Raw genomic sequence first — 24,282 nt, forward strand, 5'->3', positions numbered from 1 at the left:
TTTCTTCGCCATCGGCCCAAAGAAAGACAACATTGCCAGTGGCGGCAAAGAAAAACATACAGCGCTACAAACCACAATGGAAATAGGAAGGACATTATCGTACAGTTGTAACTACCGTGACTACTTCTGTAATTACTGGTATGAGGACCCCCCTTAGCTGTTCAACAACGTGCCTGACGTTAAACAAAAAAAAACTAAAGCAAGCATTAACACAGCATTTATTATCCGCTGATGCCATCACACCACAACAACAAAAAGTCAGATATTTTTATTGTTTAAATACTGCGCTGTACTGTAGATGTAAAAACAAAAATAGAAATTAAAATATACATTTTCTGTTTTTGGAGCTTGGGAACGAATTAATTGCATTTACATTATTTCCTATTGGAAAAAATGTTTCGGAGGTTGAGCAATTCGAACTTTGAACACTTCGCAGGAACGAATTATGTTCAAACTCCGAGGTACCACTGTATTTACTTTTTTTTAAAATTATCCAGTACAAATGTGTATCCTAAATACAATGTTAACATTATAGGGCAACCGTCACTCAGAGACGTTCATTGAATACGCTCAAGAGTCCATATTGTGAATGTGGGTGTGAATGGTTGCTTGACTATTATGTACCCTGTGATTGGACAGTCCAGGCTGTGTCCCCGTGACCAAAATGAGGTAGTAGTAATACATAGGGCAGGGGGTGTCCAAACTTAGTCCTTCGAGGGCCACATAAAGACAAATTTAAATACGCGAGGGCCACGTTGACATTGTCCAAGTTTATTAAGCAACTTAAACCAATCAATCAAACAATTATATATTCATTATTGAATGTTTTTGTTTTGTTTGTAGTTCCTGTTAAAGGTGATTAGGCAAACTGTTTGGAATTTTTCATGATTTTGGCGTGGCCCTTATCTATCCCACTGGAATGGATCCGCCCCTGCCTTGAGCACAGCTCAGGCAACAACCAATCACAGCGCAAGCTGAGCTGTGATTGGTAACTTGTTACCTGCGACCTGAGCAACTGTGATGTCATTTACACTCGACAGCAAATGGCAAAATGGCTGTCTTCTGATATTGACAAAAACTGCTGGATTTTGCTGCTTAACTCATATTCCACTATCGCAATATTAAACAAAATACTATATTTAGACTAGTCGGGCTGCATAATTTTTAAATTTTTTGGGTCTGACTTCCCCTTTAAAATGGTACAACTAATTTTTTATCTTTTTTATCACATAGTTTTTACCTTTACTTTTGCGCAAATTTTTATGGGAATATTTATCTCAAGCTGTTTTTGCCACTAAGTTTCTTTGGGCCTTAAACAGGGCTTGGATTTTATTTTGAAACATTGGATCATAACAAAAGCATGCCATTATTGTTTCTTATTTACAGATCATGTCAGCATCCACTACTGTGCCAAGTAAAATTTTTGTTTTTGTTGACTCATGTTTGTGATACAGTATTGTATAATCCATTTTGGGAGAATTAGCTCTTCTAGACTTTACCCTGACAAGATGAACTGAACTTTACTGTTAGTCTTCCTTCCGTTCCCCTGCTGAAAACAACAATGCCTTTTGAATGACAGTTGAAGCTGAAGGTTGCAAGAGGGCCGAGAGAGCCGCAACAGCCCAACTGCTTCTTCCGGTGTGTCACATGCTGCGTGGGGAGCAAATTATAAAGATTTATTCCCCGGGCGCGTGGCCGTGATTATGATACCATAACACAAGATGCCATAAAGAAAATGCTGTCAGCTGAAAGATGAACACAGCGTGGCAACATGCTGGCCGTTGTGTAATCAATCAAATCCGTCAAGCAGGTAAGCATCCATCATGAAAGCTGACATTTTCTCCCTCATCTGTGACTTCAAGTCCAATGTTGTCGTCATCTGAATTTGTGTGATTGCCCCTTTGCCATTTTGTCTCTTTTTTCCTGGGTGGCCGCAAGTCACCAGCTTGGAATTGTGAGCGCTGATAAGAGGTGAGGAATAACCAAACATGTTGGCTGGGATCACACACACAGGCAAGACGCCTTTTAATATTTCACCGGGAAGAAGAAAGGAGTGCATACATCATTGTGACAGAGGCAGAATGGAGAGAGACATCCCTCTGTTATCTCCACACACACATGCGCTGTCAGAGATTTATAGTACAGGAATTTAATAGTGCCCTCACACGCACCCTCTCTCTCTCTCGTTCTGTATAGAACGAAGCTCCCTCAAACGCAAACACATCCATACATCTTTCTCTTTCCTCTCTGTGTGACTTCACTTCCTCATCCTAACTGTCGACCTCCCATTTCTCCAAAAGGCAACCCTCTTTTGGGCTCCTTTCAAATAGACAGCTCCTGTTGTTTCCTTCTCTAGAAAAGTATAATAACAGATGTGACGTACCCACTTAGAAAGGTCCAAGTGGGTAAATTCGTTTTTATTAAACTGTGAAAGACAGTATATGCTGTCATATGCATGTACATGCACTGTATGTAAATAGTGGCATGCCTTTAAGAAAGAACTTGCTGACAGCCATACAAGACTCTCTAATGGGGAGTGGTTAAACCTTAAGCACAAACCATTTAAGAATGATTTATCGAGACTCATGGCAAGACTCAACTCCTGTTTGTCCCCTATAGAAAAGTGCTGGCACCGTCTGCCCATGCATTCTCCTCAGTCGTTTTCAGTACAGATTTATCCAGGATAAGCAAACTGCCTGGTCAGGGTTTCTTTTTTAGGTGAGAAAAGCAAATACTTGACACTAGGTTTCGGTTGATGGAGCCAAAAACTGACAAGGCCCCCGAAGGAGTCAGGACAGGATACTAGCTAACGAGATGTAATTCATTAATTTTATGTGAAGGAGATTTAAGCAATGACAGAGCAGTGCAGTCATTTCAAAGAGTGTCCAGACTTTTCTTTAAACAGCTTTGGAGACAGACAAACATTAAGACTAAACTAAATAAGTGCCACTATAAGACATAATAATCCAAAGAAAAAGCCTAGAACATGGGCAAATATCATCCTTTAACGTGTTGATCTAAAGTCTCCCACAATATGCTGCCCAACACATTTATTAGACTTGATGTAAGATTGATGTAAATTAACAGCACATGTTTATGTAACGCTCTTTAATCAATATTATTTGAGTTTGTTATTATCCAAACATGTTAAAAAGATGGGTTGGAGTGCAATATAATAATAATAATAATAATAATAATAATATCAGTTAAAGCAGATTTATAAATAACCAAAAGTCGAATGCATGTGGCAAAGAGTAGACATTTTGTGCCAACGCAAAAATAGATTCACTCATCATTGGTTGATTGAACAATGGATCAACAACCACTTGACCCATGCGGAACATTACGCAACATTTGAGGCGCAGGCTAGCTAACAACTGGGAAGGCTTCCATTGTGACTCAGACGGCAAATAGACAAAATGCATTCCTTTATCTGTCCATTGGCTCGTTAGCAAGCTACTTCTTGAAGTGTTAATTTTGACAAGATTTTTTTTATTTAGTTTTATTTATAGTCTTTTGACAAAATTTATTTAAGTTTTTGTCATAATTTAGTCATTGTATTGTAGTTTTAATCCAATTTTGGTCAATGAAATAAAGAGCAATTTTAGTTGATGAAATTGACAATTCAGCATGTAACTTTCACACAGAAAATTATAACACACCTATTTGTAAACACGCAAGACACAATTAACACAACGGACAATAATATGTTGTCTTAAAACCTTCACCTCAAGCCTACAGCTGCACAATGAATGTAAAGATTCAATAATAATGTTTGAACATTCAGTAAAATGCAGTGATTCTGAGTGCTTCTTTTCTCCCACCCCGCGTTTCATTCCTTCTTATGATCAGCTTTTCTGCATTTTCGTCACTGTGTTGTTTTCTATTTTCGTTTTAGTCTTTGATGAAATTGTCAGTCCTTTTTTTGTCAGTCAATTTTAGGTATCGTCATTGTCTCAATGAATGACTTCTTTTTTAGTTTTCGTTTCCTTTTTGTCAGAAAAAAAATTCTGTAATGAAAAATATGATGACAATTTTTCATCGATGAAATTATCACTGCTTGTTCACGAAGGATTAGCTGGACGGAACATTTTACATTCTGTTGTGACTCGCTTCACACCTAAATTTGATGGATCCTTCCTCAAAAGATATGCCACACATCGAAGGTTGGAATCACCTCGCTGGTTTGCAGTTATATACAAAATAACTACTATATTTCCGCCCTTACATCATACAATTTATAAGAAATCCCCCAACAAGGTGCAACCTATTAGAAGTAACTGCAAGCAGATTGATATCACTATCAGCAGAATAATTTGCATTGATAAATGTGTACCTCTCTAGCTGTATCAATGAAATGATCTTTATTAAAGGTACAGCAAATGTTTTTGATACAGACCTTATGCAGGTGCGCATAATATGCTGTGGAATGTATGTTTGTATCCAACATCATCTAAATTGACTTGTACCTCCCTCGTGTCTTCTTCTGAAAGGATCCTGTCAATCCAAATTCACATTCCCACACACACTACATTTGAGATGAGCACAGGTTGTTTCAAGGTCACTGAGCTTGTCTGTTAGAGATCTTGCCCCTGGGATGACATCATCTCGACCAGCTTCATTTTTTGTTTGTTTTAACATAATAATAACAGTGAGCCAAATTCTGTGGCTGTGCATGTTTATGTGTTTGTCTGTACTACCTGAAATGGATTGGCTGGAAAATAACGATCATTCTTTTCTGCTTCTCGTGCACCTGAAGAACACATTTTGTATGCGGGAGGGGTTTGCAGTCTCCTTCATACACGCACACACAACTTCACACACACGTATGCACACACACACACACACACACTCTATCGCCCTTCAACGCAGCCCTATAATTTGCCAGATGCTGTGAATTGCCAGTTACTATGGCAACTAGACAGAGTAGAGTTTTTCGTTTTGCTCAATTTTGGCATATCGCTGCGTAGACACACGCACGCAGGCACACATACACACACAAGGTTTGGTTTACTATCTTTGTGAGGCCAACTCATTGACATAATACATTTCCTAGCCCCTCCCCCTAACCCCAATCATCAAAAATTATTGCCTAACCCTATTCCTTACCCTAACCTCAATTCTATCCCAATTCCAACCTAAACTATAAAGCCAAGTCTTGACCCTCAAAAAGAGGTATAAACTTGTGGGGCCCAGCAAAATGGCCCCCTATGGACGGGTGAGCCCCACAACTCGAAATCCCGAATGTTGGCCCCACCATGTAACAAAAACAAGACCACACACACACACACACGCACACGCACGCACACACACTGAACCAGTGAATGTTCCAATGTCCTCAATCTGCAGCCAAAGGTTGCTCACTTATGTTGGCAAGGGAAAAACCATCAATGGTCACTTGAAATCATTATGAAGTGCAGGTGGTCATTTTTTCAACACACACGGACTCACTCACGGAATCAACAGAATCAACATAATGGTTTAATAATATAAGCAGAGTGAAGAGATGTCTGGTTTGGTATTTGAGCTGAACCGACATGAACAATATTTGACAAGCTCAGTGTAAGATATCACAGAGAAACACACTGATTTACACCACATCAAGCACATCATTTTGGAATTTGTAGCACGCCTCATTAGAGATGTGGCATTTAGAAACATGCTCAAATGCTGTATGAAATTCTGATATTTTGAGGAAATGCTATCACAAGTCATCACCTACACTAAAACTTGCTACTGCTGAGCCAATAAGAGAGGATTAACACGCACACACACTGACACACACATTGGTGCATCTGGTTGTGGCTGATAAGAGTTTTTCCCCACAGGGAACGGGGTTAAAGTAAAACACAATGGAAGGCAATGTGGAATAAGGGTCTGCTTGGGGTAGGGGGGGGATTTATTTAGGGGTGGGGGACGAGTTGAGGGTGTGTGTGAGATGCCCGTCATTGCCATCGACAGCACACCTGACGTGTTTGAAAACCTCAAGAGAATGTGCGTTCCATACAGTAGTGTGTTATGCTGCAGGCTGGTTTGGTGAAACTGCAGCTAATCAATAAACAGCATGTTCACACACGTGCACATGCACACAGTCCTGATTATAATTGAATATGAACACAAATCTTATTTTGATTGAAAGTAGCTCAAATATGAATAAAATTGACTGACTGTCAGTGGAAATGGCTTTAAAAACACAGAATATATGCTGGATCATTTAAATCATAATATAAATAAACATAGGCGCTGTCATCTAAATTACAGCTCAATTGTCCTTGATGTGCCCTTCTCGAAGCGGAAAACAGGGACTTCGTGTCCCGGCCGCTTCCACTTGTACATCCTCCCCCGCCTGAAAAGTGCGTGGGTGTCTTACGTACGTCTGACGACCATCAAGTCGACTACGTCAGCCGACGACAGAAAGCCGCTCCTCTCTCTCGTCCCCGTCCTGCTTCGTTTTGTCAAGCTTCGCAAATTTGCCTATAAGCTTGGAATCTGCTTTGAGGGGAGCGTAAAGCTCCGGTCCTCCATAGCCAAACACTGGGATGGAAGGAATTTACATAAATCTGCATGGCTAATGTACTGTGCAAATTGAAGGAGTGACACTGTGACTTCCCCCTTTGCTCATGGATAATATAATACAGCAAGTGACCTCAAACTAAAAATGTAATGGCCTGATAAATCTATTCATTTCCTTTCATTCAGAGTGGAAAACAAACTGCATTTGTCTGTGTAATTGCCCATGAGCAAGACAGATGGAAGGAGAAGGAGAAAGTGTGGACGAGGAAGAGAGAGAGAGAAAACAAATTCATAAATAGCGGATGGGTTGATCCATTAAAACATTAGAGAGTAAAGTGAAGGGCAGCGGAGAGAACACATATTCTTGTATGTATTGGGTTAATTGTTATAATAAACTTATATATATATATATATATATATATATATATATATATATATATATTTCATATATTGATTCACTGTAAAATGCATGCAGTTTGAAAGAGATCCCCCCCCTTTTTGTTTGTGTTTTTTTTTTGTTTTTAATATATAGTTGAGTATAACACATGTGACATCACTACTTCAAACAGGTTGATTGCAACAATCATTTTAACAGCACAAACTTCATCTTCATCAGGGGAAACTCATTCGCTACAAACAAACAAATTAGACTTTGCATTTACAGTGCAAAGCTAACAGATAACAACAAAAACAACCATTTGATCCCAAGTAACAGCTAAGAAAATGGAACAGGCGTTAATTAAAAGTGTGTACTACGTAGGGGGGGCACTTTCAGAGAAGTTGGGTACAATAATGAGGAGTCACAAGTCTGTCATTGGATGAGCTTCAGATGCCGTCAAAAACAATCATTTGTGTACTTCCATCTCATACTGTAAGTGCTACCACATCATTCCTAAGCTAACATCATTTTCCAATAACCTCAAAAACTACAGCCATTTTTAGACATTGTTCAATCAATGATTTTCTTAATACTCATAAATTGCTATCACTCACTAGATTAAAAACTGCACAAGTGACCTATTTTCACGTAAAACAAGGAGCCCACCTTTATCCCCACTGCTTTACCTCCTTTGTTAATAAAAAGTCACGTTAGCTCACAACAACGATTTCTCACGCAGCCATGTTCTCTTTTGCCATGGCAGACGTTTGTGTTAATCACCGGGTGCGTTGTCAACCTCATCTTACATACAAACCTCCCACCCCCAGCTCTCTCAGGAAAAAAAGAGAAGATCAATTCATAAGGGTTGCTATTTTGTAAGGTGATGCCTAAATTTGGACCTTGAAAACAAACCTAATGCCATAAATATTACACCCCAAGGTCTATAAGCACGACATTTTTCACACATGATCTCAGCAGCTTTGTTCCTGGCTGAGCAAAAGTAGATGTCACTTTCCTGGTTCACACTTCACGTCCTGCCTGCCAGCTCCACTAAGTGCACTCACACAAGCCACTCAGATGCTTTTTGTTTTCCAGTTTATGCAAAACAAAAGCTCGTCCAGCTATGACATGTAAAGCCAAATATGACTCATTTGATATTTTACAGTAAAATATAGAAATGTGGAATGATATTGAAAGATATGGAAATGATGTCAAATTCTATTGAATGATTTGGAATTATATTGTATTGATGTCGATGATATAGAGTGATTTTGAATTGTAGTGGTGAAAATGGATGCATTGAATGATGTGGAATGATACTGAAATATGTGAAATGAGGCTCAAATGTGCAATATGTGAGTAAAAAATGTGGCGAGTGAAGACATTTTGGTATAAGGGAATTGTGATGTTGAAAATCATTGCCATGGTAAACTGAATGAGCTGAACATTTTAAATTTGGAATAGGAAGGTAGGAACAATAATGAATTTTGAGCAAGAATTATGATGAGACCCTAACCCAATCCCTTACCTCTAATCAAACCCATATCCGCTAAATAAGTAGGAAATTTTGTTGGTGAAAAATGTGCAATATATAGAAAACCAAGTAAATGTTGAAAATTGATATCAAGGTATAAGATGAATGAGATGAGTATTTTGAATTTTAAATGTTGAATGTCTCATTGGAAATGAATAGGGATTTTTTTTTTTATTGTGGGAAAACTGAATGTTTGGAATGAGAGAAATAATAGCCAGCGAAGCATTATTTTTTTTTGAGCATGTTAAAGTTGGAATGTCTTGATTCGGTTGAGAAATGTAGTAGTTCAAGGCCAAAAAGGCTGAAATAATATATATATTTTTGCTTTCAGCATTCTAATAAAATAAATAAAATAAATGGACTTTACAGTTACCAGTGTGTGTTGATTCATGTGAAGTGGTGGAAATTTTGAAATTGTGAAATTATACATGCCAAAAATGTGTGCATTTTTTGATCCAAGACAGAGCTTCAAACAGTCCTAAGAACTATATATGTTTTCCAACACATTTGCACAGACAGGTTCAAAGCTGCCTGAATTGGCATTTCAGTGACTGAGGTTGGATACCTTAGAGCAGGGGTGCTCAAGTTCGGTCCTCGAGAGCCCCTAATCCAGCCTGTTTTTCAATATTCTGTTTATTTGTGCTGCATTACTCATGTATCACGTGCATTTTTTTGGGGGGGAGCTGTCAAACGATTCAGGTTTTTTAATCAGATTAACTAATTCACTGCCATTGACGGCTATAGACGTCAAAAATTCATTTGAACTATTTCTATTAGTTGAACATTTTTTTTCCACTTTTGTTAACAAGAGAATGAAAACCTAGAATTTTTTTTAGAAATACAGAACATTTTAATCGCCTGGTGCGATTTTTTATCGTAATTAATCACATGACTTCACTAGTTAACTCATAATTAATCACAAATTTTACATGTGTTCTAAATGTACAATAAAAATATATAGGTTTTCATACTGTACTCTTGTCTATAGCCGTCAATGGCAGTGAATGAATTTAAAAAAATTGCCGTGATCGTGTGGTGCACGAACAAATTCACTGCACCTTTTCTCTGAAACATTAATCAAAAAATGTGAGACTGGCTATTGCTACATTTTGAAAAATTTAGTCTCTCAAAATGGCATACAATTATTATGAGGAAATCATTTGAAAACGGATTAGCAGACCAAATGGAGCATGTCAGCTTCTGCTAGAGTGAAGGCCTCGGCAGCGTTCTTATATTGTTTGTGTCTTCCATTTTCTTTATGGAGACCATTTTCTCAGACCTTCAGCAGAGTTCCTTGATTTTAAAATGTTGCTGACAGGAAAGGAACCTTGAGGGTCTGGATGCTTACTGGGCAAGGCCAACTTTCAAAGCAACATGTACGCACGCACACACACACACACACACACACACACGATGATCTGCACAAGTGCACTAGAATGCAAGAGCATTAGTGACGCATGACTTGCGTGGTATGACGTCTTCTGAGAATTTCCTTTTGGGATAGAATTAATTCTTTCCCACCTAGCAAAGGAGCCGCCTATCAGTGTTTGTCTAACTGCGCCTCGCCAACGTCATGATCATCATCCAGTCTGAATAGAAACAAAAACTGGCAGGCGACCGTTTACATGCAGCCAATCAGAAGACAGCAAGTCGCATCAACAACGATGAGTCTCTGCTCTCAGAGCTGTGGGAGGGTTGGGGGGGGGGGCAGAGGAGAGTGAGAGAGGGCATGGTAAACAACTAGGACAGGCACACACTAAGACACACATTAACTATTGTGGACAAGCCTTCGCTTTCCATTAAGTTCATGGTTGCCCTGAGGATGGGGTAAAAATACTCCTCCGCCAAGAGGGGTCAACGCAACAACGGTGTGTATGGCGACAACAAAGGGGGATCAAATTAATAGCATTGGCAAATACTGCATATAACTGATGCCAGATTTAGTCATGTAATCTCTTTACCATGTATTATTAGTCTTTCGAAAAGAGGATTTCCAATCAAGTCTTTCTTCCAAAAATTCTATCTACAGTACCGTATGTTTATCCAGGAGAAGGAGGGAAGTCGTGATGTATCCTAACTAGGACATGAGTGGGCGTTTAAAGCCTTCAGCATGGAAAGCCACCGCATGCATTAATACGCACATCCCCTTCCTCCCATGACTTCCAGAAGAGACGTCACACTATGCGGCACCACAAAAAAAAATACTTCCACATTTTCGCCACGCATTAATAATCCATCCGTCACTGTGATGTTTTACGCAGGTGAGATGGCAATCTTAAATGTATTGACCGCCGACTCCAAAGCTCATAAATGAAGCCGGCTAACCTTAAGAAACAGATAAGCTTATCTATCACCTTGTGGGTTGTATTCATATTCAAATCTATCATTACTGCGATAAAACAAAACAAAAAAAAACGGAATAAAAATAATCAGAATCATTTTCAACAAGCTACTAAGCATACATTTTGATGACACACTAATGGTATAATAGCACAGACTACTGCATATATTACTTTCCATATAGGAGGAAGGATGGGTGTTTATGTAAAAGAATACAAATAATACACCCCCCCGCCTTTGGAAGGGCCTCACACAAGGTGGAGGGAATTATGATCAGTTCCAAATCAGTCAGTGTTGGAACAAAACCTTAAGCTAAAAAAAACCCAAACAAAACAATGTCAGGAAAAGCCTACTAAAACAGCTAATTTTTATTTGAAGTTAATCAGAGGCAATTTATATTACATTTAACATGATTTTTAATGTGATTGGTTAATTCTGAACATAGCTACATCCCAGTTATAAGAGGTTGTTCATTTTTACTTATTTTTCTTGCTTATACGACAAAAATCTCCTGTTAGAACAGGGGTGTGTAGACTTTTTATATCCGCTGTGCATGAACAGAAGACAGTCTACACAGATATTCACTACTCCGCTACTCTCGTAGCAAGCATAACTGTGCACAAGTGATGATTTTAGCTAACACATCATAATAATGCACATGGTGTAGAAATGTGTGTGCGACATAATGATATTGCTTCAATGTATGGCTCTCTTCGGTGTTTCACTATAAACGTAATATTGCTTATAGTCCGCTTCGTGTCTGGAAGCTAAGCCACAGGAGAGAGAGCACAGCAGGCTTCTGTTCCAACAGCTCAAAACAACGGAATCCTTTCTTTATTTTGCTGCAAACACAGACATATCCCCTCCTGATCGCAGGCGTGTTCTCAGGCTGCTGTTGACAAATTGTCACATTAAATGTGAGCAATTTCCGGAGCACTTTACCTCCCCCTGCTTATTACTTCGGATAAATCTGCTATACTTCCATCCATCTCTTTCCGTTTTGTCGATGTGGTGTGATGCAGTCGTCCATGCTCATGGCACGCACACAGTCACATTGATTTGCACAGTGATACACAAAACTCCTGGTTCTCCTTGGTCATTAATAATGTACTGGTGGCATTGCTGAGGTTACTGACCCATTGCAGACCCATTAATCAAACAAAACAACAAGCATATGATATTAATAAATATCATGAAGACTTAACGCCTCCTAGTCATGAAAATGGAAACTTTTCTTCTCAGGGGCAGAAAGTGGGAGGACAAATGTGATGGAAAACAGATAAGATGGAATTGTGGTATTAACAGCGCCAATATGTTCTCTATAAAAATCGATGTAGATAAACATTGGGCGCATATTCTGTCAAGCAACACAAAATCAAAACCTAAAGAGGTGATGTATGACATACATAACTCCTAATTAGATGGATATAGAGCATCTATCCTATATGTATGTGTATGCGTAGTCATTAAGACAGACAAATAGAGATAAGTGTCAACCTCGAAGGTCACTATCATAGCGACATTTTTATTTTATTTTTTTTAATAACGGGCCATAGTTGTCGGTCTGTTGTGTGATATTGCTCTCTAGTGGCTAAAATATACAATTACAACCCTTGCTTCCCATACAAAATGTGTTGGTGAATCCAAAACGCTTCTTTTTTTTAACTTAACTCTTCATGTTCATACTACTACTAATACTAGTAATACTTTTTTCTATCCCACATGAACAAAAACAGTCAGAACTATCCTATCAATATCTTAATAAAGAGGACAGACAACCAACATAGTGACAGTATGCCAGGTATCTGACCAAGACAAGGTCTCAAGCATATAATTTTATACCTCACGTGCAAATGATTCCGTCCAATACACACGTTAATATGGAGGATTCAAACTACGGTTTAGAACTGCTCGTTTCACAACCCAGTGGCGGAACCTTGAAAAGGGAATTGTAACAGATGGCGGCAGCTTCCTCATCCTGTTTATCACAGAAATTAACCTGCTAACAGCTGCAAGACAGCAATCCAGTGTCGTCAATGGAGTCCTGCACCTGGTAACCTTCAATCAGAGGTTTTATTGACAACTTTCCATAAAAACTTCAACTTAGGTATAAGAAAGATGGATCCCGAAGACACTTGATGACATGGCAACAAGAGCTTGGATGAAGTTTAAACCAAGGAAATCAAGAAGCATGGTGATCAGAAGTGGAAAAATGGCCAGCAAGTTCCATCTGCAACAATTGAGAAATCCCAATAAAGTGCCAAAGGAAATTGTACAACATAGTATCTATGACAAATGCAGCATAAGACATGCATGGGAGGTTAATTGGGCACTCTCATGTCCCTACTAGGTGTGATTGTGAGTGTGGATGGTTGTCTCTGTGTGCCCTCTGATTCGCTGGCAACCACTTCAGGATGTACCCCACCTACCTATCTTAGCATCTTAGTGTAATACTGAACAAAATAAATGGACGGAAATTGACTCTAATCGGTCTACTAGTCTTTCTGTTTTATCTTAGCATAAATGTTAACTCATTCACTGCCATTGACGGCTATAGACGTCAAAAATTCATTTGAACTATTTCTATTAGTTTAACATTTTTTCCCACTTTTGTTAACAAGAGTATGAAAACCTAGTGTGTTTTTTATATTGTATTAGAACAGATATAAAATTTGTGATTAATCGTGAGTTAACTAATGAAGTCATGCGATTAATTATGATTAAAAATAGTACTCGCCTGACACCGCAATTTTTTTAAATAATCTTTTCTTTAAAAAAATATACATTAAAAAAAATAAATAAATAAAAGATTATTAAAAAATTAGGGGCATCGGACGATTAAAATTTGTCATCGTAATTAGTTGCATGACTTCACTAGTTAACCCACGATTAATCGCAAATTTTATATCTGTTCTAAATGTACAAAAAAAATTATAGGTTTTTATACTCTTGTTAACAAAAATGAAAAAAAAACTAAACTAAGATAAATAGTTCAAATTAATTTTTGACATCTATAGCTGTCAATGGCAGTGAATAAGTTAAAGGTGGCATAAACCTGCTCCTCTTTCTAGTTTGAGAATCAAACAGACACTTTGATCGCTTTAAAGTTTCAAACCAGTGATCATCATCCTCTGTCTAGAATTTAGACATTGGTGCCCTCAAAAGACTGTCATGTAACATGTCCTTTAAATGGAAATGAGGCGGCTTTCCTGTTGTACCAAGTAAACAAAACGTGTATTTTATACACGGTCTATTTGACAATATGGATTCATTTAATTATGTACTTATTTACTTCAATGAGTCAATTCAAAACTTCTACGTATATCGGTCTTTTTTTCCATAAAAGTTGTTTATATTTAAGTGCAGTCAAAGTTTGAGTACTTTTGTACCGAAGCGTTTTAACACCTCCGTCAAGCCACCGACTACCATTACGTCACACAAGGTCTTCGCCCAAAAATTTATTTAGGTTGCCTAGCAACCCCAGTAGGCGGAGACACTTATTTAGCCGTAGTAGCCAGTAGAGGGCGATAGGCGAGATCTCCTCGAGCACAAGAGCAGGCAGGTCTGAAGCTGGAGAAGAGGCGGAGCACGCTACAGAACCCAGCAAACATCCAAACCCACCCATTAGCTTGTACTTTCACATTTCCTACCCTGTCCACGGCGATTATTCCAAAGAAGAAAAGATGTCCAGCGTCAATTGGAAGCCTTTTGTTTTCGGGGGACTGGCTTCCGTGACGGCGGAATGTGGTGAGTGACGTGTGAAGCCGCGTAGAGGCCCAGATGCAGCTCTCACCGGCACGGTGATGTTTGGACAAGCTAACAAGAACCTACGACGCGCTCTTTTTCCACCAGGTACATTTCCAATCGATCTAGCCAAGACGCGACTTCAAGTTCAGGGTCAAGTGGGCGACATTAAGTACCGAGAGATCCGGTACCGAGGCATGTTGCACGCCATCGTCAAGATCGCACGCGAGGAGGGCGTCCGGGCACTGTATTCAGGGTAAGTATTATTGATTTGTTTGTGTTTATATTGTCTATGTGATGTTTCCTGTAATGTTATCACTTCCTCCTAAAGTGCACTTCCGTGAGCACATCCTCTTTCCCTCCCCGTTTGCACCTATAAATAACCATACATATGTCAAATCCGTTGAGGTCAAGTGTTCCCTTATTGTATCAGCCAGAGAAGCATGTGAGTCCAACTTGTGTGTGTAAATATGACTTTTACAGAATAGCTCCTGCCATGCTACGCCAGGCATCCTACGGGACCATCAAAATCGGCACATACCAGAGCTTCAAGAGATTACTGGTGGAAAGGCCTGAGGGTGAGGTGCACTTTCTGTCTGTCATGTACACACTTATTATAAGCATGCCTACAATATTGTTGAAGGTGGGAGGATTAACTGAGAACTGCCACATCCTGCTCCGACATGAAATCAATCTCCTTTTTTTCCCCTTCCATTCAGACGAGACAATGCTGACTAATGTGGTGTGTGGTGTTCTTGCTGGAGTCATCTCTTCCTCCATTGCCAATCCCACTGATGTGCTCAAGGTAGCTAAAGGCTCAAATTAAGATTGTCCTGTCATATGGGGTAGCGCATCTGTGAAAGACATGGGCTTTGCGACTGGAGGGTCACGGTTCAAGTCCCTTGGCAGACTAATTGTAAAATGGTAACCTACAAACCTGTTTAATTTCCTCTAATTATGAATTTATTACATTAAATTATGAAACAGGCTTAGCCAAATCCAAGGTTGTGCAATACAGGAGCTGTATCAAAACATGCTTTTTCAACTATAATTGAAAACACATTTGTTTAAAGATGAACACAATCCCACCTGGCATTGTAAGTATTTGTGTAGCTGTTTTTCCAAGTGGGCAAGTTCATAAAACAGAATCCTCTGATTAAAAAAAACAAAAATGCAATCCATTGTGCTATCAAAAGTAGCAAAAGCAAAATGTGAACATGTTCCACTTAAAACTGTGCTTGCGCACACATAAAGTATATATATTTTTGGATGCACCTCTTGCCTTGGGTTAAAGTGTGCAAGTGTGCCTTACAAAGTACCCCGTGTGTGACATAATTCCGGTGCTGTGCCTGTAACGGGTGTCGCCCCACCAAGCCCTCACTGGTGGCTTATTAATAGACTGTGGCCTCCAAAGCTTAATTTAGTGTTCTGTAAATAATATGGGTGCATGAATGATTAGTGTACACTCACTAGACTACCACAGAATGCCTTTATTATGGGTAAACAAACATGTCGATTATATAAGCCACCGGCTTTAGAGCCGTTTTTAATCGCAGCACATCAAGCCAAGTGGTCATGAGGCCGACAGGAGGCAAGTATTTAAACAGCAGCCAGAGAAAGCAAGTCAAGCTCAGGCTAAAGATTGTTCTCAAGAAAAAAAAAAAAAAAAGACTCGAGGCAGACAAAAAGACATCACCCATTCGACTTAAAGCCTACTTGCCTGTAAAACCTAATCACACCTGACTGTTCCCTGCTTGGTAAACTAAACCATCCTCTTCCTCTACACGTAAAACTGACCCATAATCAGAAATTAACCTGATATATCGAAACAAGAAATTGTTTAACCCAACCCTAGAATTTCCATTATCGAAGTCTGCTAGCTCAATGCTAATCTATAATAGAAAACCCCATATGTGGGCTAATGAAACTTGGCTTAGGTGTTACGGTTAAAACAATTTAAACACAGCACTTCTTAATCTTAATCAGATTGCATAGAACTTGTAGTGACGCCAAAGTAATACTTTTATTGCTTCAGCCTGAGCACAAAAACAGCGAATAGGCAAGTTTTTCCACTTAGTGGAATTTAAGTTCACCCCAAAAAACAGTGTCTCTGCAAATTCCTTAATGCCGAATTGCAAATGTACTGTTATATAGAACTTAAAAATCGGTATAGGGGCGTCTGTCTGAGCGATATAAATACTCCAACTCTGAGAGCAACTGTGTTAAAAATCAATCTAGTCAACCAGATTTCTGCATGTTCCTCTCAGATCCGCATGCAAGCCCAAGGAAGGGTGATCCAAGGAAGCATGATGGGGAACTTCATCAACATCTATCAACAGGAAGGGACCAGAGGACTTTGGAAGGTACAACATACTTGAAATTGTTTTGTTTGGAAAGATTCCTTACTTTTAGGGCTGTATGACTGAATAGTCAGTTACTTTATTAAGATTAGAGAATCATGCTTAATAATAGCAGGCACATAATTATGTAATGTAATTTACCAGGGGTAGAAAAGCAAAACATTTAAAATGATTTTTGGAATAGCGGTCAATATTTTGAGAGTTGTGGTCCTCATCATCAAGTGTACATTTGGATCTTCAGCGTCGCCTCTTTTTTTTTTTTGTCTGTCAGGGCGTCTCTCTAACTGCTCAGCGAGCAGCCATTGTGGTGGGAGTGGAGCTGCCTGTCTATGACATCACCAAGAAGCATCTGATCCTGTCTGGTCACATGGGGGACAACGTGTACACACATTTCGTGTGAGTGAGAGTTGGAATGGATACAACACAAAAGTATGCCTCCGCCTTACTTTTGATTTGATCACCGGACAGGAAATTGGAAAGCATAGCTACATAGTTGAGTTCTTTAAAGGTGCAACAAGATGAAGAGCAGACGTGCGTCTCAAGCCTGCCCAAAGTATTGTAACCTAACTCTGCTTCTTATTTGATGGCCTTACTCAACAGAGCAGCAATTTCACTCGTCATTGCGCAACATTCTAGTTAGACCAGTAAAGGCTGTCGCTATTGGCCTATTTGGTTGGAGAAAATTGGTGCAGTTAAGATTTACAAATAACAGAGAGGAAGCATTGTACTGTACTTTGAATTAGACAATGGAATATATTTTACTTGGCTAAGTGCTTCTGTCTGAAGCAAATTATTTTAACATTTCTCTTTATAATTCCATGTGATTGTTAAGTTAGCCCAAATTTTTTCTTTACAACAATATGTGTTGTATGTGCACAGGGAGAGGCCATTTTGCCACTTGCTGTCAACTGAAAATGACATCACAAAGGTCAGGTCTCGGGTAACGACCAATCACGGCTCACCTGTTTTCTCAATTTGGTCATGTGACGTTTGCAAGCTAAGCCGTGATTCATCATTGCATGAGCCCTGAGCATCTGTGTTGCCATTTTCAGTCGACAGCAAGTGACAAAATGGCCGCCCCCTGAGAGATGGATAAAAACAGGTGGATTTAGCTGCTTAATTAATATTCCACATACACAATAGTAATCAGAATATCGTGTTTAGACTGGTGGGGCTACATAAAACATATTCTCATGAAACATTTTGGGTTGACGTCCCCTTTTAAAATGTTTATTTTAAAGCATTATGTACAGGTTTCCCCTACGTATTTGCTATTCACTACTTGTGAATTCTCAGTTTTTTTCTTAACCTATCCACTTGCTCGCTTAAAAACTTGCATATTTGTTGTTTGTGTATTCAGGCCAAAGCCCAGTCCAATTGAAAAGTGGCTTTGGCGCCATCTCGTGGCATGTTTAGGTAATTATAAACCTCCCCCCAAGTAGTGGGGGTCCTTGGGCAAACACTGTAGATCAGGGGTGGGCACACTCAGTCCTCGAGGGCCGGAGTACTGCAGGTTTTGGAGGTTTCCCTTCTCCGACACAGCTGATATATGATCAGCTCATCAGCAAGCTCTGCATAAGCTTGGTAACGATCCTGTTGATTGGAATCAGCTGCGTTGCAGCAGGGAAACCTCCAAGACCTGCAGGACGCCGGCCCTTGAGGACTGAGTTTGCCTACCACTGCTGTAGACTGTAGTACTGTGTAGTGTTGTTTTTCTTTTGTTATACTGTAATGTAATATATTTAATGGACAATAGTCGTAGTGGAACGCATGTCCTTGTTTGAGTCTGAATCTTAACTTAAAGTCACTTTCGATAAGTTTGGGGAAGGCTGTGTCTGTTCCAGCGTGACTGTGCCTCAGTTCACAAGACAAAATGCGTAAAGATGTGCTCGGGTGAGCTTGGTGGGTAAGAAAGTGAAAGCCTTGACTCAAGCACCATCAAAAACCTTTGGGATGGACCAGAACACACACTTTTGATCCGACATCACACTCAATTATTCTGTAACATATACGGGGGAGACCAACGCCATACTTTGTGTAATGAAGTACAGTTGCTGTAGTAGCAATTTATCTGTAAGTATAGAAGTTGTAGCAAAATGGCACTTAGACGACATCTTGGGTTTTGTGGCATGCAGGTCCAGCTTCGTATGTGGCCTGGCCGGAGCGTTGGCCTCCAACCCGGTGGACGTGGTTCGGACGCGTATGATGAACCAGAAGGGAGGAGCTTTGTACCAGGGAACACTCGACTGTGTACTGCAGGTCAGTCTGTCTACACTCAACAAAAACAGAAATGCAACACTTGTTACTTTTTTCTTTGTAAACAAAAATGTACTATTTCTACCTCACAGGTGTAGCATATCAGGATGCTACTTAGGCGGCATGATTATTGCGCAGGTGTGATATATGCTACCTACTATCAAAGGCCACTCAAATGTGTAGTTTTACTTTATTCAGACTTCAGAAGGTCCTGCATTTTCACATTGACTTTTTATCTCATGCTCAACGGGTGACATGTCTAGTAAGTATGTTGGCCATTGAAGAACTGAAATGAAACATGAAAAATGGGGCAGTGTGTTATCTTGCTGATCTATGAAGCGATGGTCCGGCATATTCGGACATTAGGATGATCTTGGAGGTGAACATGGTAATTGTGGACGTCCCCGGTTAGGCTGGTTGGGTGTACTTACTGTATTGCCTAATTTTCTGAAACATCTTTGGAGACGGCTTATGGTAGAGAAAAGATAATTCAGTTGAAGAGCAACAGCTCCTTTGGATATGTCAACACTATGCCAATTGCCATTACATGCTTCTTCAAAACATGTGACATTGTGCTGTGTAATAAAACTGCACATTTTAGAGCGGACTTTTATTCTGACCAGCCTAAGGCACACCTCTGCAGTAAACATGTTGACTGTTAACAGCTCTGTTTTCAAAAACAACACAATTTTAAGTATCTAAAAAAATATATATATATAAATAGATACTTATGCTCAGCACCCTTAGCCTTACATTATACAAGCGATCATACCCTGACAGGCAGGTTTTCTGTAGATTTGTATCTCTGAGAACAGAAATTAGCAAATTTTAAGACAACAATGGGTGATTTAATCATTTAATTGATTTGGTTGATTACAACACCTTCGAGGAGAAAATGAAGAGACATATAATGCGGCACAATGGGTTAACTCCTTAAGATTTAAATCAACTCACAAATGAGAAGAATGAAATCAATGCAAAGAAAACAACAAAATAGGCAATTAAAATCCTGAGACACTTCTTGACACAAACAGACAAATACAAACTCAACATTTTACATTTAATCTGATTTTTTCCTGTCACTGTAATATAATAGTTAACAAAAAAAAAAGTAATCTGATTACATAACGGCGGTACATGTATTCCGTTACTCCCCAAGCCTGTATATATGTAATTATAAAAACTGATTTCATTGTCATACCTGTGATTTTTATTTTACATTTTCAAACTAGAAAATCTATTTGTTGGATTACTGAACATGTTTACATTCCCTTAGAAAGTTATGGAATTGGAATCATTTCATGGTCAAGCCAAGCCGTTCGAGTGAAAAGAAACATTTTCATTATAATTATCATCGGGTATTAATAACCCTGTCATGTGCAATTATTAGGCAACATAATGAATATAATGAATCAGAATGACATGCATCTATTTATGCAAATGTTACACATTATTTAAACAAAGAAGTTAGGGTTGAAAAAATTCCGGAACACAAACCCTATTGGAAAAGATGATAGCTGATGTATGAACACTTTTTATTTCACAACTTTGCAAACATCATATAGTGCACATAAGCCGAATGACTTGTGAACCTTTTGGTATTTGCTGCAAATCCCCTCCGGTGTGTGACATTCTCAGAGCATTAGGCTGTCTGAGTGTGTTTACAGTACGTGAGGGCTGCGACGTAGGGCAACTACGCCAAGTGAAAGCTGGACAGATTAATTTAAGTCAACACCAACTGGAGGCTTGCGAGAATGTGGTTTCTAAAAGTTTTTCTGTCCCAAAAAGCTATCAATCAATCCATTATTACATTTGTCCTCATTAGGGTCATTGGCTAGCTGGAGGCTACCCCAGCTGGTCCTCAGTCAATTGCAGGGCACAAATAAACAACCATTCCACACCTATGAGCAATTTAGAGTCTTGAGCAAAACCTCACATGCTTGTTTTGGTAGCGTGGGAGGAAGCTGGAGTACCTCACGGTGGGTGTGGGAATACAAGCGCGGGGAGAACCAAACACAGCGGAGATTCAAACCCAGAACATCTCTGTTGAAAGGCATTTGCAAACCACATGTACCACCGCCCTTTCAATCTCAAAAAGAGTTCAATCAATACTAATGATAAAGAGGTACAGTATATTCCGTGTCATGTCTCTTATGAGCCTAACTTTATTTCTCTCCAGTGCTGATTGAGGATAAATATCTTGCAGTGATGTTAAATATTTAACTCAAACCTTTGTGACACCAATTTGCCTGCTAAAAGCACCCAGAGGACTGTTGAATAATGATGAAGCGATAACAAGCCCAAGTGTGTGTTCAACCTGTTTTTCAGACGTGGCGCTCGGAGGGCTTCATGGCTCTCTACAAGGGCTTTTTCCCCAACTGGCTCCGTTTGGGCCCGTGGAACATCATCGTATCCTTTAAACATCTCATTAGTGCCGTACTCGCACGCTGTGTATGTGATGCAATGACTTTTGGAGCTGGAGAAATTGTCTGGAAAAAGATTTTATGTGCAGTAGCGCCTCGAAGTTCGACCATAGTTGTTTTCTCCCCAAAACAACATTTTGCATTGCTCTTCTATAATTTTGTTTCCATCATTACATCTTTCTTAACTGTACTGGCAATGAACTGCCATATTACACTACACTTGATGAGTGGTGCCTTCAGGTACAATTTAAATCCATTGTATAACCATGTGTTTAACGCAAAACTCGTATCTTAAATCATCTTTCCCCTTTGAATTGAATGAAAATGTCATTAATCCATCCCAGCCAGTATTCTATAATACTGTACTTCATCAGTAATTGTGCTGCTCCTTCTGCTATGCCCATCTTGGCCACCAGGAGGCGGTCTAGTCTAGCAATAACGCAAAGCCGTAGAGTTTGGTCACCTCGGTTTCAGTAGGGTAACGACGCCATTTTGTTACCCTACTGAAACCGAGTTGGCCATAACATCGCAGTCTTCATCTTCAGTGCTCATTTTTGTCGAACAGTACAAATAGATGAAGCTCAAATGCAGTTTTTTTTTTTCACGCTAGTTCCCAGCCATTTAATTTTAAGACTGTTACATAAACAATGTTGGATTACTATACCTCAGCACCTCACTTCTTGAAACGAGCAAAATACAGTACAGTGGGCAAAGAGAAGGAAAAAGTTGATAAGCTCTTTAAAATCCTTTTGTAAATGTCAATCTTTCATTCAAGAATGCAGTGTCACTTTTTTTTATTTTTATTTTTAACTGTAGTGAGATTACAGAAGCAGTGACAAAAGATGGGCTTTGTACCGAAGTAGAAAAATACTTGCCACCTTCCTTTACTCCACATTCAGTTCTTCCTCACATACGAGCAGCTCAAGAAGATCAACGTGTGAGCGTGGGATCCAGAGTGAAGATGAGCACTACTTGAGGGTCTCGACTGTCGGGATTGGGACGGACCACTGATGGAGTGAACGGGACTTGATGGAGACCCGCTTTTGCCGTGGGAAAGAGGCGCACGTGTGTGTTTGTGTGTGAGTGGGCTACGGGTTTCAGGCCCGCTGCTGTGGAGACGGCTGGGATTTTATGCACCTACTTGAAGCTGATATTTTAGCTCATCCAAATCCTTCGTCAAACATTTGATTCTGACTGGACTGAGAGCTTCAAGTACCCCCCAGGATGCCACAGCGGCCTCTCTGTTCATTCGTTCGTTCTTGCACGAGAATTGTTTTACAGGCCCCTCCACTTCAGTGGTCTCGAAATTGAGTGCCTTCAAGTTTGCCAATTTGAGAATGTTGCACACGTTGGAGAGCAGCTGACAATCACTGCAGTCATTCCCTTCTCAAATAGAGAGCATGTTGCAGTTTGTCAACACACTTCACAAAGAGTCTTGTGTGTATTTTTTTTCTTTCTAAGAATTCTAAATTGCGAGTCAAAGCCAAGAAGACATTGGCATGTATTGTGATAAGTTATTTCAAAGCAACCTGGAGCTGTAAAAGTCGCTCTCTGTTCACATAGATGTGAATGAGTTGATGATCAGGCAGCTGAGAAGATCTTGTTTATTTTCATTTTACTTTCTGGCTTAGACGCTGTCATTGGTTTACCGCTTATTTGCACTACTGCTGCACGTGATGCCTGTTGACACTTACAGTCAAGTCAAACTCTGTGCACGATGCTTCCATTGAGTGAATATTTTATACTTGCTGGCCTTGTTGTCTGACAGCCAAATGTCATTGTGTACCTTTTTAAAATTGCTATAAATATGAAATAAAATGAAAAAGACCAAGCTGTTGTTTTTCTCTGCTTTCACCACAGTGTGGCGCTGTGTAGCTACATTTAGCTTCTGGCCCAGATGACTGCAGTCCTGTTGAACCTTGTGTTTAACCCCCCCCCCCCCCCCCTCACACACACACAAACACACCCCAGTCTTCAGATATAGCACAGTTGTTTCTGAGGGATTGCCCGGCTTCTATCAGAAACACGGCATACCACAAAACATCAGCCTATGAATTATTCAGGACAGTCTAACATGTAATTGTTCTTGTTTCGCTGGGTAAATTCCCAGTTTTCCCCCCATCAGAGCTGTTTAGATGTTGGCAGCTCAAGGGAGCGCATGTGGGGAAGCATAACAGTGAACGGTGTGTTGTTTGTGTGCCTTGCTCCTTTATTTTGGGAGAGGCACCATGGGACTTATTGTGAAAACTTCAAGAAAGCCACCACAACTTGCACTTCTGTATAGCGTCTCGATTCTCGATTTTGACTGACTTAAGAGCTCGGACTTTTCCACAGAACATAGCTCTCAAAACCAGCTCACATCTTTATTCAATCTGGGAGCAAAATCACAACAGGCCAGTATAGAAACGAAGGGAACTCAAGTACGATGTGGCAGCCAGGATTTGGACCTTTCAACACTTTGGCACAATTGCCTGGCATCAAGTCGCAGACGCAGTGTTCGACAATCTGGACAAGTTTGGCTGTGAGGGATTCCGGCAGTCACAGACATGCTGCATTATGGGTGTTATTTGCTGCCTGGCCCAAGGGTGCAGGGGGCTGGCGCAATTGTGTTCCAAGGATCAGAGTGGGCTTTTGTCTGAGGCATAAGGCTACGTACGCGCTGCTCCAAGCCCCCCCTATCCCTTTACTCCCGTTTTTGTTTTTTTAGACGTTGCTCGCATGAAAATACAACAC

At 39.8% G+C, this 24,282-nt stretch overlaps 1 protein-coding gene and 1 long non-coding RNA gene across 4 annotated transcripts in view; one reads left to right on the forward strand and one right to left on the reverse strand.

Moving 5' to 3' along the window:
- The first annotated feature begins 14,285 nt into the window (after nucleotides 1–14,285).
- On the forward strand, nucleotides 14,286–23,380 carry LOC144042822 (kidney mitochondrial carrier protein 1-like). The gene is made up of 9 exons (XM_077555831.1): nucleotides 14,286–14,513; nucleotides 14,619–14,766; nucleotides 14,994–15,088; nucleotides 15,230–15,315; nucleotides 16,778–16,873; nucleotides 17,142–17,266; nucleotides 19,006–19,129; nucleotides 21,455–21,535; nucleotides 22,449–23,380. Exons 1-9 carry the CDS (start codon nucleotides 14,450–14,452, stop codon nucleotides 22,488–22,490), a joined length of 861 nt encoding a protein of 286 aa, XP_077411957.1. The 5' UTR covers nucleotides 14,286–14,449; the 3' UTR covers nucleotides 22,491–23,380.
- LOC144042823 (uncharacterized) overlaps nucleotides 15,994–24,282 on the reverse strand; it is a 69,613-nt gene continuing 61,324 nt past the window's right edge. For all 3 annotated transcript variants that reach the window (XR_013290985.1, XR_013290986.1, XR_013290984.1), the window contains one exon: nucleotides 15,994–19,139. This is a non-coding gene — a long non-coding RNA (uncharacterized LOC144042823). The remainder of the gene's footprint in view (nucleotides 19,140–24,282) is intronic.

The sequence above is a fragment of the Vanacampus margaritifer genome, chromosome 2 (genome assembly GCF_051991255.1).
Source record: "Vanacampus margaritifer isolate UIUO_Vmar chromosome 2, RoL_Vmar_1.0, whole genome shotgun sequence".
Classification (NCBI taxonomy): Eukaryota; Metazoa; Chordata; class Actinopteri; order Syngnathiformes; family Syngnathidae; genus Vanacampus; species Vanacampus margaritifer.

What these genes read in the sequence shown, in the direction of transcription:
- LOC144042822 (XM_077555831.1), top strand. Translation starts at nt 14,450, where the DNA reads ATGTCCAGCGTCAATTGGAAGCCTTTTGTTTTCGGGGGACTGGCTTCC. An exon ending in GTCCGGGCACTGTATTCAGG is followed by an intron (nt 14,767 to 14,993) that starts GTAAGTATTATT and finishes TGACTTTTACAG; the next exon opens with AATAGCTCCTGCCATGCTAC. An exon ending in ATCCCACTGATGTGCTCAAG is followed by an intron (nt 15,316 to 16,777) that starts GTAGCTAAAGGC and finishes TGTTCCTCTCAG; the next exon opens with ATCCGCATGCAAGCCCAAGG.